The sequence below is a fragment of the Neofelis nebulosa genome, chromosome 17 (assembly GCF_028018385.1).
Source record: "Neofelis nebulosa isolate mNeoNeb1 chromosome 17, mNeoNeb1.pri, whole genome shotgun sequence".
Taxonomy (NCBI): domain Eukaryota; kingdom Metazoa; phylum Chordata; class Mammalia; order Carnivora; family Felidae; genus Neofelis; species Neofelis nebulosa.
Window position 1 is genome coordinate 35,281,438 of NC_080798.1, and position 15,983 is coordinate 35,297,420.

At 45.0% G+C, this 15,983-nt stretch overlaps 1 protein-coding gene across 3 annotated transcripts in view; it reads right to left on the minus strand.

The window, feature by feature from the left end:
* Positions 1-6,703: 6,703 nt before the first annotated feature.
* CSNK2A2 (casein kinase 2 alpha 2) overlaps positions 6,704-15,983 on the minus strand; it is a 39,277-nt gene continuing 29,997 nt past the window's right edge. Inside the window, exons 9-12 of one of the 3 annotated variants that reach the window (XM_058707975.1) lie at positions 15,790-15,890; positions 14,838-14,986; positions 12,883-12,976; positions 6,704-7,155 (exon numbers count right to left, since the gene is read on the minus strand). In XM_058707975.1, coding sequence (XP_058563958.1) covers positions 12,900-12,976; positions 14,838-14,986; positions 15,790-15,890 — 327 coding nt within the window. In that variant the 3' untranslated portion in view covers positions 6,704-7,155; positions 12,883-12,899. Of the gene's footprint in view, positions 7,156-8,412; positions 8,587-12,120; positions 12,977-14,837; positions 14,987-15,789; positions 15,891-15,983 lie in introns of those variants that run through there. The other 2 variants (XM_058707976.1, XM_058707977.1) reach the window with 2 other exon arrangements.

The window sequence follows — 15,983 nt, forward strand, 5'->3', positions numbered from 1 at the left end:
ACATGTCTCTCATTAACCATGCACTCTCCTCAGTTAAAACGGAACACCTTGGGGTGCTTGGGTGGCTCAGTTGCTTAACCAAGCATCTGACTTCAGCTCAGGTCATGATCTCAAGGTTCATGAGTTGGAGTCCCACATCAGGCTCTGCACTAATGGTGTGGAGCCTGCTTGGGATTCTCTCTCTCTCTCTCTCTCTCTCTCTCTCTCTCTCTCTGTCTCTCTCTCTAAAAAATAAATAAACTTAAAAAAAATGGAACACCTTGAGCAAGTATGGGCTTCAGCACCTTGAACAGATAGACAATCAATGAGCAAGCTGATGAATAAAACGAAAGTGCTTGTTTCTCCCAACTACCCATTCTCAGTAAGTGTCTACCTGAACTGTGTTTAGTTCTTTATTATGTTGGGGTTCAAAGTTTATTGCGATCATGGCCTTAGCTACAGTAAGAATGATTTTTTTTAAAATTTATTCTGAGAGTGCACATGTGTGCAAGTGGGGGTGGGGCAGAGAGACAGAAGGAGAGAGAGAATCTCAAGTAGGTTCCACACTGTCAGCGCAGAGCCCAGTGTGGGGCTTGAACCCAGCAACTATGAGATCATGACCTGAGCTGAACTCAGACGCTTAACTGACTGAGTCACCCAGACACCCCTACAATATAGATGATTTGATCAAAGGTTTGGAGAACATGAATTCGTGAGTTGACTCCATGGTAGACTTAATTTTGGCATGCTTTTTTCAGGTACAGACTGTCTTCTTCTGTGCATGTATCCCAGCACCTACACAGGACCACCATCATGGCAGGCATACGATGAATGAATGAGTTGATTAGAGTCAAATGATCACCTCTGACATATACTTTCATTTCAAAGGTGATGTGGACCAACTTAACCTAAAACCACAGATGTCTCTCACAGAAAAATGCATTACACTATCATTCTTTAAGATTGTTTTCCCTTCATCAACATGAATTTATGTAAGGACAAAATACAGGAAAAATCTTGCTAATCAGTAGCTTCCTTCAGTGATTTCTGTAATTATAATGAGGTGGATGAGTCAGTTAAAAAAAGAAGAAAAGAAGGAAGCAGAATTTACAGAGGCAGTGAAGTGATTCCAATCTGGGTAGTGGGTGCAGAAGCTTAGTTGATGTATCAGGCCATTAAGAGTTTCAGAAAAGGTAACAAAATCCTGACCCTCATTGAGTGAGGTGCGATCTGGGGGTGGTCTTGAAAATCCCATTACTATTGCAAGGGGCTTAGTTTGTTAACCAGAAATTTGGATATAACCATTGCAGAAGTAGCAACCTGTACTTGGCCAACCCCAGAATCTCTGACTATGAATGTATCATAGTCCTGAGTTCAGATAGAATGTTACCTTGGTAGAATGTCACACACAGATTATGGCAAGTAAATCAAAACCATGATACCAGTAATCCTTGTCAAATAGAGGGATAAGTTTCTGATTGTTGTGATATTTTGTTATTTAAGATGCCTTAATGTATTGGAGAACCTGATGCTTTGAATTTAATTTGCAATGCTTGAAGGAATGTGAAATTAGCTGTGATTTTAATTTTAAAATGCTTATAAAATTTTAAGTGTGTAAACATTAAATGTTTAAGATTTTGATTTATTAAACTTTAAAATGTATTAAGTATTAAAAGATTTTATTTATTAAATCTGTGAATTTAGACTTAAATATGTTAGTATTTGAATGCTTAGGAAGATTTCATCTCATTTTAGGTCTTTCATATTGGAAGTGTTTGTACAAATCAAACAGATTAAATATGTGATTAAATATATGGTTCTAAGGAAACTAGATTAAGCATACAAGCAATATTTACAGTTTAACCCATTAAGTTTTGAATCGATTGAGCATCAATCAAGGATTTAGCAAAAGTATTTATACATAAAACCAACTACTTTGTAGTTATAACAAGACTTGTAAATTGATGTTAAGAACACAAGAGAAATTAGATTTTAAATGTACAGCTTTAATAACTAAGATATTATTGGGGCACCTGGGACGCTCATTCCAAATTTGAGCTGCGATTTTGGCTCACGTCATGATCTCACAGCTCGCTCGTGGGTTCGAGCCCCGCGTCAGGCCCTGTGCTGACAGTTCAGAGCCTGGAGCCTGCTTCGGATTCTTTATCTCCCTCTCTCTCTGCCCCTCCCTGCTCGCGTTCTGTCTCTCTCTCTCAAAAATAAACAAACATTAAAAAGAAAAACAACTAAGATATTATTTGAAACACCAGTAACCATAAGCATCCCTTTCAGTGTGCAAAGGCACTGAAAGATACCAAAACCCAGTGGATGGTGTTTGCTCAGGTCAGTCAGAGCCCAGAAACTCAGCGCACCTGGCCTCCGAGAGACACAAGGGACTCGCCACACACTGCAAGGAAGCATTTACGCCCCACCCCTCTTTGCTGATCGAGATGGGAAGGTATAGTAATGAGGTGGGTAAAGTTGTGCCTGGGTAAAGTTGTGCCTGGAGAATCACCCCTTAGCTGGGAGTAAAGATGAAGAGTGCCTTGAAATTGGGTGTTCAGCTGGTAGATGGAGGACCACTGCGTCCCGGCCCGGGTGGTTACACCCAGAGACGACCCTCAGCCCGGAAGATAGCAGTGAAAGAGCCAGTGGTGGGCGGATGAGGCCGCTGCTCATCTGAGAGTGAAGTTCAAATGGGACTCTGTTGGGCCCTTGCACATTATTGTTATTTTTTTTAATTTATTTTTTAACTCACATACATATGTGTGTGTGTGTGTGTGTGTGTGTATGGTGTACAGTTTTTTTAAATTTTTTTAAGTAAGTGTCTATTTATTTTTGAGGAAGGGAGAGACAGAGCATGAGCAGGGGAAGAGCAGAGAGAGAGAGGGAGACACAGAATCCGAAGCAGGCTCCAGGCTCCGAGCTGTCAGCACAGAGCCTGACGTGGGGCTCAAACTCACGAACTGCGAGATCATGACCTGAGCTGAAGTCAGATGCTTAACTGACTGAGCCACCCAGGCGCCCCGGTGTACAGTTTTGACAAAGGCACCAAGTCATATAACCATCACCACATTTAAGATACAGAAGTTTCATCAAACCCCAAATTTCCTCGTGTTATCACCTCCTATGCTTAAACCCTGGCAACCACAGATTTATCTGTTCTCCATTTCCTACATTTTGCCTTTTCCAGAATGTCACATAAATGGAATAAGTATACTTTTGAGTCTGACTTCTTCACAATGCGTTTGAGATGCACATTTTAACAGTTTTTCTTTATTCCTCAGTGTTGCTCATCCATTCTACACTCACCCCTCTGCCAGTCCCTGCGTGCTTTCGAAGGCTTCCCTACAGCACTTCAAACATAGCAGCCATAGTAGCCATTTTTCATACTTAAGGTAAGTTTTTACCTGTAATTTTTGAAAAGATCTTTTAAAACTGCTTTTGAAATTGTTTGATTTTGTAATTGTGACTCTTCACTAATTATCATGAGAAAAAATACATATATGCATATTTTTCCAAAGCTAAGTTTTTTTCTCTAAGTTTATTTATTTTGAGAGAGACAGAGACAGTGCGAGTTGGGGAGGGGCAGAGAGAAGGAGAGAGAAAGAGAATCCCAGGCAGGCTCTGCACTGCTAGCACGGAGCTCAATGTGGGGCTTGAACCCACAGAACTATGAGATCATGACCTGAGCCAAAACCAAGAGTCAGACACTCAACCAACTGAGCCACCCAGGTGCCCCAAGAGAAAAGTATATACATTAAAAAAAATTTTTTCCCCATGTTTATTCAGTTTTGAGAGACAGAGCATGAGCAGGGGAGGGGCAGAGAGAGAGGGAGACACAGAATCCGAAGCAGGCTCTAGGCTGTCAGCACTGAGCTGATGCGAGGCTCGAACTCATGAACCGTGAGATCATGTCCCGAGCTGGTCGGCCCCTTAACCGGTGGAGCCACCCAGGCATCAAGAAAAAAATATTAAAAAAAATTTTTGTATTAAAAAGCATGAGAGAACACGAGTGGGGAAGAAGGGCACAGGGGGAGAGAGAGAGAGAGAGACATTGAGAATCCATGCTGAGTGTGGAGCCTGATGTGCTGGGCTTGATTCCACAACCCTGGGATCATGACTTGAGCCGAAACCAAGAGTAGGATGCTCAACCGACTGAGCCACCCAGGCACCCCAAGAAAAATATTTTTTTAAAGCAAATGACAATGAAGCTCATAGGATTGGAAAGACATGTAATTACATTTATTAGTTTTTTATTTCATAACTTTCTTATGTTAGCGCCAACACCTTTTCTTTTTTTCAGGTCTCAAACATTCCTGTTTCCCTGGAAAGCGCAAAGACTCTGGGCATCATGTCCCAGTGCCTAACAGAGCCTCACAAGAATTCCATGACTAAAGGCATCCCAGTTCCAACCTAAACCAGTGAGAGAAGGGAAGAGAAGACTGCTTCCTCTGAATCATAGCAGTGCCCTTTCTAAAACAAAACATACAGCACAGTTTTTCCTTTTTAAGATCTTACCTCACAAACATACCATGTAAAAATGTATGCGCAGATTTGTTCATTGCGGCAATACTGGTAACAGTACTGGTAAAAGTCTCTCATCAGGAAGGGATTGCTTCAACTGCGGTACGTCACACAATGGAACCCCATGCAGCCACAAAAAGGGGTGAGGTAGGTCTATACATGCTAACAGTAAAACTGTCACAACTAAGCGAAAGCACAAGTTGCAAAAAAGAGAGAGAGAATGTGTGGTTTGATTACATTTCTGTAAAAATAAAAATCGTTGATTTTTAAATGTTAGTAAATTACAAGATATACGCCAAAATTAACTATGGTTACCTCCAAGGGAGGAAAGAGGTGTGTGTGTGTGTGTGTGTGTGTGTGTGGGCGCGCGGCATGTGGTAAGGGAAGGCTTTCAGAATTTCTTACCATGAGCATATATTACTTTGGTAACCAGAATAAATAAATGTTACTTTAAACAATCCAAATATAAGCAGGGCCATTGAAAGATGTGAACTGATGTTGTGAATTGCCAAGCACTTTGTGTATGAGCTTTATAGACTGTTTTTGGGTAAGCAGGTCCCTTGTCCCCTTCTCTCAAGGTCAAAAAAGCCTAAGCAAAAATTCCTCCTTTCCCTTCATTCTACAACCTCTCTTCCGCCCAACAGTAATCATCCACAAAAAAGAAACATCTGATATGCTTGAGGGGTTTCCAGAAAACAAGACTTTCCCACTGGGAAGTTAGAGAGCACCCTGGGAAGAAAAATGGGGAGCTAACATTTGAGTTCTGCGTGGCATCTAAGAATTCCCAAGTCAATCAACTGTATCTACTCCGAAGAGCCCCTTCTGGTCTGGGAAGGCCCTCAAATGCCAGTGGGTCACCACGGAGGTAACGTGCTATGTAGATAAACATGTGCACAAAAAGCACCGTGTCCTCAGGAGCTTTGGGGACGTGCTCGTTATAATGAGGTATTGAGATGCTGTCCCAGAGACCTGGGAGACCAAGAGAAATCTGCAGAGCCTGGAGTCAAAAGGGCCGCGGCATGAGAGTGCCTGCTTGAGAAGACCAAGCCAGTGATGGTGCTGGAAAAGTCCCAAGTCCATCCACTCGATGTCCTGTCGGCCTTACAAAGTCTGCTGGCGGTGGGCCTGCGGGCCCTCCTCGCTGGTGTCCGGGGGCCGGGGGGGGCAGGCACTGTCTCGGGCTCCCACACCTGTGGAACTGCTTGGATACGACAGAAGCTGCTCCAGGGGCCACTGTGACGCCGTGGTGACCCTGAGGGGCCTCTTTGCTTTCCCCCCACAATTGCTTCAGAAACTGTGAGTGTCCACACCTGCGTTCCCACAGTCACCTGTGCAGGACAAGCAGCAAAGACAGAAGAAGGAATGTTGTGGGAACAAGTGGCTTGTGTGAATAGTGGGCACCCCTGAGCCGCCTGGGTATCGGGGTCTGCCCGTTGCTCCTGCTCTCTACAGGCTGTGGGAGGACGCAGGCCACAGCCAGAGGCCAAGCTGGCCAGCCACCCGGTTATGGCTGCCTTCACCTCCCCATGGCACAGCTATCCTCAGAGGGCAGGCCTGAGGGAGCCAGGGAAGGCTCATGTGTAAAGCAGGTTTCCTTTGTTTTCACTCAACAAATACAACTGGTGCTTCCACTGCACCCTCTCTCACAGCGGAGTGGGCCGCTTTTCCTCCAGCTCGCGGGAGCTTCCAAATGCCACCAGAAGCAGCCCTCGGATCTGGCCCTGAGACCCCTGACCCTTGCCTGCTGGAGGACAGCAGACTCCACCAGCCTCCAAGCTAAGATGCTTTTTCAGAAGGGACCATGGGGAAGAGGGGCAAAATGGGGAAGTGGAATGAACTATGGAGACACCAGCAAAAGGAAAGCAAAGAAGGGGCTAAAGCATCTTCTGGAGGTCACTAGAGAGGATGTTTACCGCCTAGTCATTGGATTAGAAGGAAGGGTCAAGGCAAAACATGGCTTTCCTGGCTCGCCCAGGCTACTAGAGTCACCTGCGGTTTGCCCCATTCCCAGGATTAGTTCACCATACCTGTTCAACTTCTCATCCCTGGTCAACAGTGTCCTTAAAAACGGCCCTCCTCACCTCTGGGACTCCCCCTGCTTTTCCTCTGGCTAGAACCTGCTCTTCTTTTTCACTCAGTCCTCTGTGGCCACGGGTCTTGGTTAACGGCCCCTTCCACACTGAAAACTCTCCATACGTTTCTTTTAAAACCTTTTATTCAATAATATATACTTTTAAAATTATAATATGTAACTGCCCGTCATGCCATATATTGCCCCCGTTCCCCACTGTGGAGTCTGTGGTCGGCTAGTTAACGTGGTCTGCTGGAAAAACAGGTGGCCACAGGCCGAGTCAAGGGGCACGGGAGAGCAACAGTAACCAACAACCATTTTGCATACCCTTCACATTTCCCATGCTTTCTGGGTCAGGAGGAAGTCAACAGGAAGCCAAAGGCGTGTGAACCTTTTACATTCAGAAGTGAGGTTTGAAATACGGTGGCGGGCTGCCCTTCGGTTGGTCTGGTTCGTGCTCGCCAAACCTGCCACCATTTTGTGTCTGCTCACGGAACGTGATCGCGCTCTACACACGTTAAGACGTTTGATTTGGTTCTTGTTCTGCTTATGGAAAAGTGGGAGGAACCGCAACAGACCTGGGGAAAGAGATGGGAGGAGGGGAAAGACGACATTAATCAATCTGACCCGGAGTGAGGACAGGCCTCCACTTGCCTGTGGCTTCCTTCTCTCGAAGAGTGCTGGGAACAGTGTGCAAGCTTGACTCTCCCACGCCACTGTGTGGAAAACCTGGTAAGAACTAACTCTACAGTCTCGGGTTTCGAGTAATACCCTCTTCCTTCCTCTCGTGATCACCACTAGCAGAGGCGGTTTCGGGTGCAGGCTCCTGGGAGGAAGAGGGGAAAGCTCTGGACACAGCATGTGTGCCCGAGTCTCCTCCCTGCCTCTTGGGTTCAGAGTGCAGATTTAGGAGCACCGAGGCCTCTTGACTGTTCTGAGCAAGCTGAGTGACAGGCTCAACAGTTCAACGCTGGGTCCCCATCAGCCTTGACCCCGTTTACCGAGGATGTCTTGGGACTAATAATCAGAGGACTGTATTTATACCAGGAAAGTGCCCAGTCCACTAATAAACAAAGAGCAAAAAGGGAGCTCAAATATTTTTAACTCTCCCCTGGGAGCAGCTGTGAGGCATGGCCTAAAAACCCCATTTTCCCTTCCATGTCCAGCACAGTGAAGTGGGTGGTGATATGCCAGCAGCAGAATTCTAGAAGCAACGTCTCACAGATCGGCACTACATCGAGAGAAAAGGACTGTGCCCCTGGGAAGCTGTCACAGAAACATAGCTTCATGAAAACTTCCTCTGGGTAAAGGAAGAAAGGCCTTTCTTGAGAAAGGCCGCATGGTGCGTGAGGTTCAAGAAAGAAAGGACTATTTGCCTTTAGCACTTCAGCAACTGATTTCCAAGCGTCCAGCGCCACTGAGGGTTCCATCAGTGAGAAGCACACTAATTAAAGACACCACCATCTGCCAAATGCAGACACACAACAGCGTGTGCCCGCTCTTGATGCAAGGAATGGGCGTGGGGAGAGGTTTTCATAAACGCAGAACACTCAGCCACAAAGGTTAAAGTTGTGCACTAAAATGGGCCAATCCCAGAAGTAGGTGCCTAGGAGAGGGATTCTGGAGCAAGTACCAAGAAACAGCACAAGCCCCACATGACACCACTCTAGTCCCACCTCTCTTGATAAAGGAAAGCTCCACACGAAGGTGGTGATGAACTGCAACCCCCATACACACATCTTTCCAGTTCAAGGTGCACCCCTCCTCTCCCCCAAGAGACAGGAAATACAAGTTTAAGGGCCTCATGGCAGTGGCTTGTCTCCCGCTTGGGAATCTGGTGGTTATCAACATTTTTATTTTTGAAAACAAGGTTTCACATGACACTTGTCTTTCCTCTAAGGGCAGCAGCACATCAATCAGACATCAGTCATCCAGTGATACAAAGAGGTGGCCAAGTGTGTCTGAAGTGATCATTTGGAAGGGATCACAACCCAGGCAGTGTTGCTGTTCTGCAAACAGAAGGAAATAGTTGGCTCCACGGTTCTTGAAGATTTATCCAAGCTTTCCACAGGGTGTCCAGATTTCTGTCCCAACCTCTTAGTCACCATTTACAGCAAGAAAAGCCAGCAAGTGCAAAACTGTTAATTTATTGATTCAACGAAAGTTTGTTTTTTTTTTTTTTCAAACAATCCCCAATACATGCAGTTCAGGATTAAGTATCACATTTGTAGCACATTGTTGAGTCTCTACACAAAAGTACTCATGGCATCAGCTGTATAACCCATCACATCACTTTCCCCAGCCTCCACAACACCTGCTTGTCGTCGTTTCCATGAACACATCCATAGAGCTCAAAAGTGTTTGTTATTACTGGTTTTCTCTGCCAGATGTTTCACTGCCACCTCCCCTCCCCCATTCCCACCCTGGGGTTAATTTTTAGAAGCAGGATGTTATGCCACCTTAGACTTATTAAGCTCACTGAAAACCTCTGGCTCCTCGTGTGCTCCTGTGCACCCTGCTTTTGCTTTTAGAAGGGTTTCTATTTCAATGAACTTAACTCCAGCTTACCCCTATTATCTGCAGGAGGGAAGTTTGCTTTTTCCTGCGAGTGCCCATGCAGGAACACAGGTTTCTAAACAAATCGCTCAGTCTGAACTGGCATTAAGGGAAACTGCTAAGTGGGCTTAGAACCACTTCAATGCATATATAAAAATTCTTCCAATTGCTGCTTGTGTTCCCAAATAGTTTTGCTTCCATCCTCAATGCAGCACCTGGGAGAACCTAAGTCATTTCCCTGAGTAGGTGCGGACCGAGACCACGGCCGCCAGCTCTCTCGGGGACTCAGCAGCTGTCTGAGGGCGCCACCTTTCAGCGGCGCTGGAACCACTCCAGGGGGCAGTGCCCATCTCAGGGCGCATTCCACATCATGAAGGTGGTACCCCTGACTCTCTGAAGAAGTCATGTTCCCTCCTCAAGACCTATCCCTTGACTGTTTTTCTTACTGGTTCCCTTTCCTTTAACCACCTCCTTGCTGAGCCCCCTCAGGATTACAAGCTCTTCTGTCTCCTCCATCCAAGCAGTCGGAGTCCCTTCCTTCTCTGCAAGGGAACACACTAGCTTTGAGCCCTGTGAGCAATGATGCGCTAGAGAATGTCTGTCAGGCCTGGTGCAGCAGCCGGTGTTTAGGCGTCTCCAAGAGCCACCACTGGCACTGCTCTAATTGGTGAGAAGACCCAAGAACGCTTGTCTGCACTGTCCACTTGGCTTCTCCCACCCAGTCACCTCCCACAGGGACAGGACAAGAGCAGGCAGCTAATACGATCCAGGGGAGAGTGAACAGCAAGCAAACTGCAGATGAAAATATCACTTGGCGTTCCATCAGTTCTGCTCTCGCCATGGGACTCGTCAGCTGAAGCAAAGCCTCGCGCTTATGCTCACTTGCGGTCAATCAGACCAATCTGTATTTGGCATAGGAACTTTCTGTTCTCACCATACCAGGCCTATGTTGTCGAACACAGGCAGTACCTGAGATGATAGTGTAACACTACCCTGTTCCCCACATTTTTTGCTTTTCTTTAGGAAATAACTAAGTCCTTATCATAGGCACTTTTAACCTGTTATAAGGTAACAAAGCAAAAAAAATGCCTAATAAAAATTACTGAGATGAATTTAAGAAATAACATGCTGATCAAAAAGGATAGTGGGTGGGCAAATCTACCTTGGCTTAGTCTAAATAGAAGAACAGACTCACACACACACTCTCTCTCTCTCCCCGCCCCCTCTCTCCCCTTCCCTGCCCCCCACACCCTGAACTCTCCATGACCATCTCCTAACCCAGGTAAGCATTCTGAAATCTTGAAGGAGCTAGGTACATCGGGACACAGAATGGCTATGGAGATGGGAAAGAAGAGAAAACGTCTGGACTGGACTCACTTCAGTTTGGGAAAGAACCACCTACAGTCAGCAAGCCAGCTAAGTGTCAAGACCAGACTCAGAAAGGGGCAGGCATTTGAAACTCAGCGATGCTAAGGCATGAAGAGAAGTGAAGAGCATAGGTGGTGGAAAAGTAAAGCATACACGAAAAGGAAGAACGATTCCTGTGTCAGAGCCACAAGACAGGCAAGTTATTGTGTTTGCATCTACTAAATCATCAACGGAGAGAGGCCGGAGCACATCACCTGACTGTACTCCTCCAGATGCTTTCAATGCCTCTGGGGAACCCAACGGAAAAAATGGAGTTGCTACTTCACCAAGACTCTCCAGTATGCTCTCCCTGCCTGGTCCAGACAGACAACTTAAAAAAAAAAAAAAAAAAAAAAAAAAGTGGAAGGGGAGAGAATGGGTGACAAAAAGGGGAGAGAAGTAGGGGGGGGCAAAAAAGACACAGTGGCACATCTCCCTGATAATCACCAACAGTGCTGCCTAGAGGGGCACATCAGAAGGCTTCTGCTGCCTGATGTGCCAATACAGGTCCAGATGAGAGCTCATGTCTTGGCTTGGCTTTTCAGGCTGAACAAATGGACTCGTCAATATACAGAATGTGCAACACAGACAGGTAGTATCGGCATGAGAACCTTAACTGAATGCATTTCCTGGCTTTGGGGTCTTACTTTTAAGTTGCAATCCGTGAGCTCAACTCTAGTAAGAGTTTTATTTGCATTTCAAATCCCCACCGACCAAACAACAAAAACAGAATCTACATGTAGAAATAGGACCTGCTACCAATACCAATATGATTTTATTGGAATATGGAATGTAAACAGAGGTTTTCAAACAATCAATCTAACCTTATAAAAATGTATGGCATTATTAAATAGTTAATAAAGAAATCCTAAAGTATGATGTGGGTAGACACCTCCAGCTCTGGGCTAGCTGTCAAGTTCCCACAGCTGTGGCATGGCTCTGCAGCTGGGGTGAGGGGGGACTGCCTGCAAAGCATACTGGTGACAAGTCCCCAAAATGACATCAGCCCTACATTTTTTACTTTTTAAAGCAGAATCTAGCTTCCTTTGCTAACATGAAGGCTAGCGCCATGGGTCCCAAGCGTTGACACTTGCTCTATGTGCTCCAAATCCTCACCAAGCCCCTCGCATGATGCTCTGCTTATCCCTGGGAGTGGGCTGGCCTTGCACACAACCTGTCCCTGCAAGTGAGAAAGACTCAGCTTTGCCATCACATTCACGTGGTACCTCTCAGAGCTTAAAAACGCAGGTTACCCTGATTACAGAGGGAAACTGCTTCTCATGAGGATAAAACGAGGCAAAAAGGGGGGTTGGGGAGAATACATTTTTCTGACCCAACAGGTCTTTCCTAAACACATTCTAATAGGATGTTTCTCTCCCTCCCCAGCCTGCCTGAAGACTGACTTTCCAGCTTTCACTATGGTTGTGACCAAAAAGTCTCTTTCAGAGAGGTGTGTTAAAATAGGCGCACGCACACACACACACACACACACACACACACACACACACGGATGTATGTGCTGGGAAATGGTGAGGCTTTCCTTACAAGGCTGCAAAAGGAAAAAAAAGGCTACACAGAAAAAACAGCAACAAGGTTTTATGGTTAGGCAAATCAACAAAGGTTACAGTGAGCTCCAAGTTATGCACTTTGCATCGAACTTTTGAGGAGACAGACGGCCCTGGACACAGCGTCACAAGGTTTAAAGTGATGCCTTCTGACAGCAAAGGGGACCCTTGTGAGAGTGACTGCAGTTTGCTCCCAAATGAATACACTTAGAAGAAAACTGCAGGGATGAGGTACATTTCCTAGAGAGCTCATGTCATAAAAAAATACATAAAACATGAATTTGTAAAAGAGCTTAAAAAAAAAATACTGTCACTGTTTTAATATCTCCTTTTCGTAAATGAGGCTGGTGTGTCAGTATAGACTGCTGACATTTTGCTAAAACTTGAGCCTGAATCTCACCAAAGGAAACCCAGACCACAGTGGAATAGATAGGAAGTCAGATATTCAGAGCTTGTTGACTGAACAGGTTAATTCAACAGCGGTCTCCTGTTAAATAAACGCAAATGCACAACAACTCCGAGTCTCTCATCTCCCATGCATTCCAAAGGGAGTGTTCCCTCAGATCCTGAACTATGTGCATCGTCACACTGCCAGAATGGCGGCTCCCTGTAGTAACTAGTACTGGGGAATTTCTTTCTTTCTTTTTGACATTTAGGTCTTTACTCTTCTTTGCATTTAGAAGGAATGACTAGAACTTCTTTTTATCACATTGTAGTTTCCTTCAAGATTTGTGTTTGGTTGGTTGATTTTATTGGCAAGCATCAATGCCGCATTACCCGTCGCCTTCCAGACTTCACCGGGCTGCCGTGAGGCCACTGGAAAGCACAGCGTTGTCTGCACAAGGTTGGGACTGCTCCTTCACCACGGGGTCTGCAAGGAAACGGGACAGAAGTCAGCTGAATCTGGGCTGGTAGGTGTGGGAGACACCATCATGACAAAACCCCTTCCACGGTGAGATAGACAGACTGACAGGGAAGACAGAGTCAGAAGGGCAACGAAAATCACAGAACTAGGGGCGCCTGGGTGGCTCAGATGGTTAAGCGTCTGACTCTTGGTTTCGGCTCAGGTCATGAGCTCAGTTTCATGAGTCTGAGCCCCATATTGGGCTCTGCACTGACAGTGTGGAGCCTGCTTAGGATTCTCTCTCTCCCTCTCCCTGCACCAATAAACTTTTTCAAAAATTAAAAAATAAAAACAAATTACAGATCTAAGGTTATAGAAAAATCAGACACTGAAAAATAATCAGGGGAATTTGCTCTTAGAGTCAACTCTTTTTTTTTTTTTTAAATTTTTTTTAACGTTTATTTTTGAGACAGAGACAGAGCATGAACGGGGGAGGGTCAGAGAGAGGGAGACACAGAATCTGAAACAGGGTCCAGGCTCTGAGCTGTCAGCACAGAGCCCGACGCGGGGCTCGAACTCACGGACTGCGAGATCATGACCTGAGCTGAAGTCGGCCGCCCAACCAACTGAGCCACCCAGGCGCCCCTAGAGTCAACTCTTAACACTTCCCTCAGAAGGCAAGTTCAATCTCTGAGGCCCATGGAAAACAGAAGCCCAGACTCACTAACTTCCCACTGTTCAAAATTACTACTTATTTTCTTATGTGTTCTTTTCCTTGAATACTGTCATATCCAACCCCCAATTTCTTCAAATCATGTGGAGCAAAGGGAGAATGAAAGAGCCATTAGAAGACCTATCAATTTTAAGCAACAGTCATTTGAAACATTTTTTTTTCTTACAAAAGATGTGTATTCAGAAAAGCAAATAAATCACGAATTACTTACTATAAAACACTGGAATTCTTAGTTCAATTTAACTCAAAGGGTAAAAACGGCTTCCTGTGCCAGAAACTGGAAAGAGGACATCTGAGTTGCACTTGTCTGAGGTCTAGAAGACCAAAGGGTAAAACCTTTCCAATTTGCTGTCTACTAATGCTTACAGGCCAAGAGGTTCAAGATTTATTTTCTTCAGGTAAGATTTGTTTAATCTTAGGGGGAGGAGGGGAGGAGGGAGGGAAGACAGCATACTGGCCAAGCAACAGACAGGCTGAAAGTTTTCTTCTCAATTCAGAGAGTGAACAGAGACGGGTCCTGTAACCTTCATCCCCAGTCTCCCCTGTGCCTGGACTAAATCATCTCACGTTGCCAACAATTAAGGGGAAAGTATGTTGGAGACATCTTTATCGGTGGGGGGTGGGGAGGCCTGTATGCATGCAGACGATAAGCAACCACATGCACTGAATACATACACACACTTTGAAGCGAGACCTAAAAATTCTTTAATTCAGGTGAGATTTTAGTGCAGTCCTTCCATACCTGCTTTCCTTTCCTCAAATTCCTTTTGTTTAACTCATTTCCTTCTTTGAAAATACACTACAGTCACCTTATCACTTTTAACTAACTACTTGGTTTTTGAAGAGAAGAATACCTTTGGTTAGGTTTCCATACAAATATATACACTTGAAAACAAATTTTAGATACTTGTGATCTATAAGCTCAGGGCCACAGGGAATGGTCCCTCCCGGACTCGAGGGAGCTAAGGCAGTGAACAAGCAAACCCCTCTGCAGAGCAACTGCAAAGTTGTCTCAACGGTCTAGAACTAAGGAGGCCAAATTCTAAGGACGATTCAATACAAATACCTAGAATTCTCTTGACTGATCTCAAAGATGAAGAGAAGTATTTTTCCTTTAGTAAGTTATGCCCCTGAAAACAGTCCCTGGAGACTCACAGAAGTACGGGTGCTCCATGGCCTCTTTGGCAGTCAGTCTCTGCTGATGGTCGTATCGCAGAAGTTTGTCCAGAAGATCTAGGGCCTCGGGGCTGACGAGATGTCTGTTCTCACTATGGATAAAGTTTTCCCAGCGTTTCCGTGAATGTCTGAGAAAAAAGGGAAGCAATAGTATTCTGAGATTAAATTCAACAAGGATCCTGATGCATTAGGGCTAAAGCCAACAAAATCTTAGAATAATGCACTGATTCCAAGCTTGTGAAACCTCATTCTCGCTGGTACCTGCCCCACCCCCGCACAGATACACTCGCAGCATCCTAAAATAAAAACTGTGCTCTATGACTGATAAATAAAATTAGCTCTAACTTCTACATCTGATTTAGTTTGTGGCACCTTTCTAGATCGCTTTTTATGCCTCAGGCTTTTAGTCAATTTTGGTGAGGCACAGAGGTGATGGGAGTTATTTTTGTTGTTCAGCAGAAATATTTAGAGAGCTAGCCTCAGAAACATAGAGGTTCCATAAACCACTGTTTGAATATTGTCAACACATTTACTTTTCAACACTATTGCACTGTACCTGAAAATATGCTTTCAAATTTGCTATCTTGTGGAAAATCCATTACACCGAACAAGAAAAACTGTAACAGTCTTACTCCTAGAAGAAGCACAGCTTTCTAAAATAAGCACATGCTGTACCAGAAAGCTGGTTTCTGTAACAGGATTTTGTCTTCAATTTTTTACTGATTGACAGACTATCTCTTGAAGAAGTACAATAACCGAAAGACACATGTAAACACTGCCCAAATACTCTCAAAAAACAAGTTAAAAAAAATACACATGGGAATAAAGAAGTGTGTTTCAATTCTGCTAGGATCAGCCAGCGATTTCAGCCAACACTCCCACTTTTGAAATGGGGTAAAACCCTCTTTCTCTCTCCCTCTCTCTTACTTACTGTCCCAGGATATCGTTGAAATGCGGATCTAGGTCTATGTGATACTTCTTCAGATAGCCATACAGCTCATCTGTACCCAGAACCTTGGCAATGCGAACAAGCTGAAACACAAAACAAACTGACCAAATCACTGAGCACCGGGCTCACTGCAAGCCTGTGAGGTGCTATCCCAAGGAATTAGGGGACTTCCACAT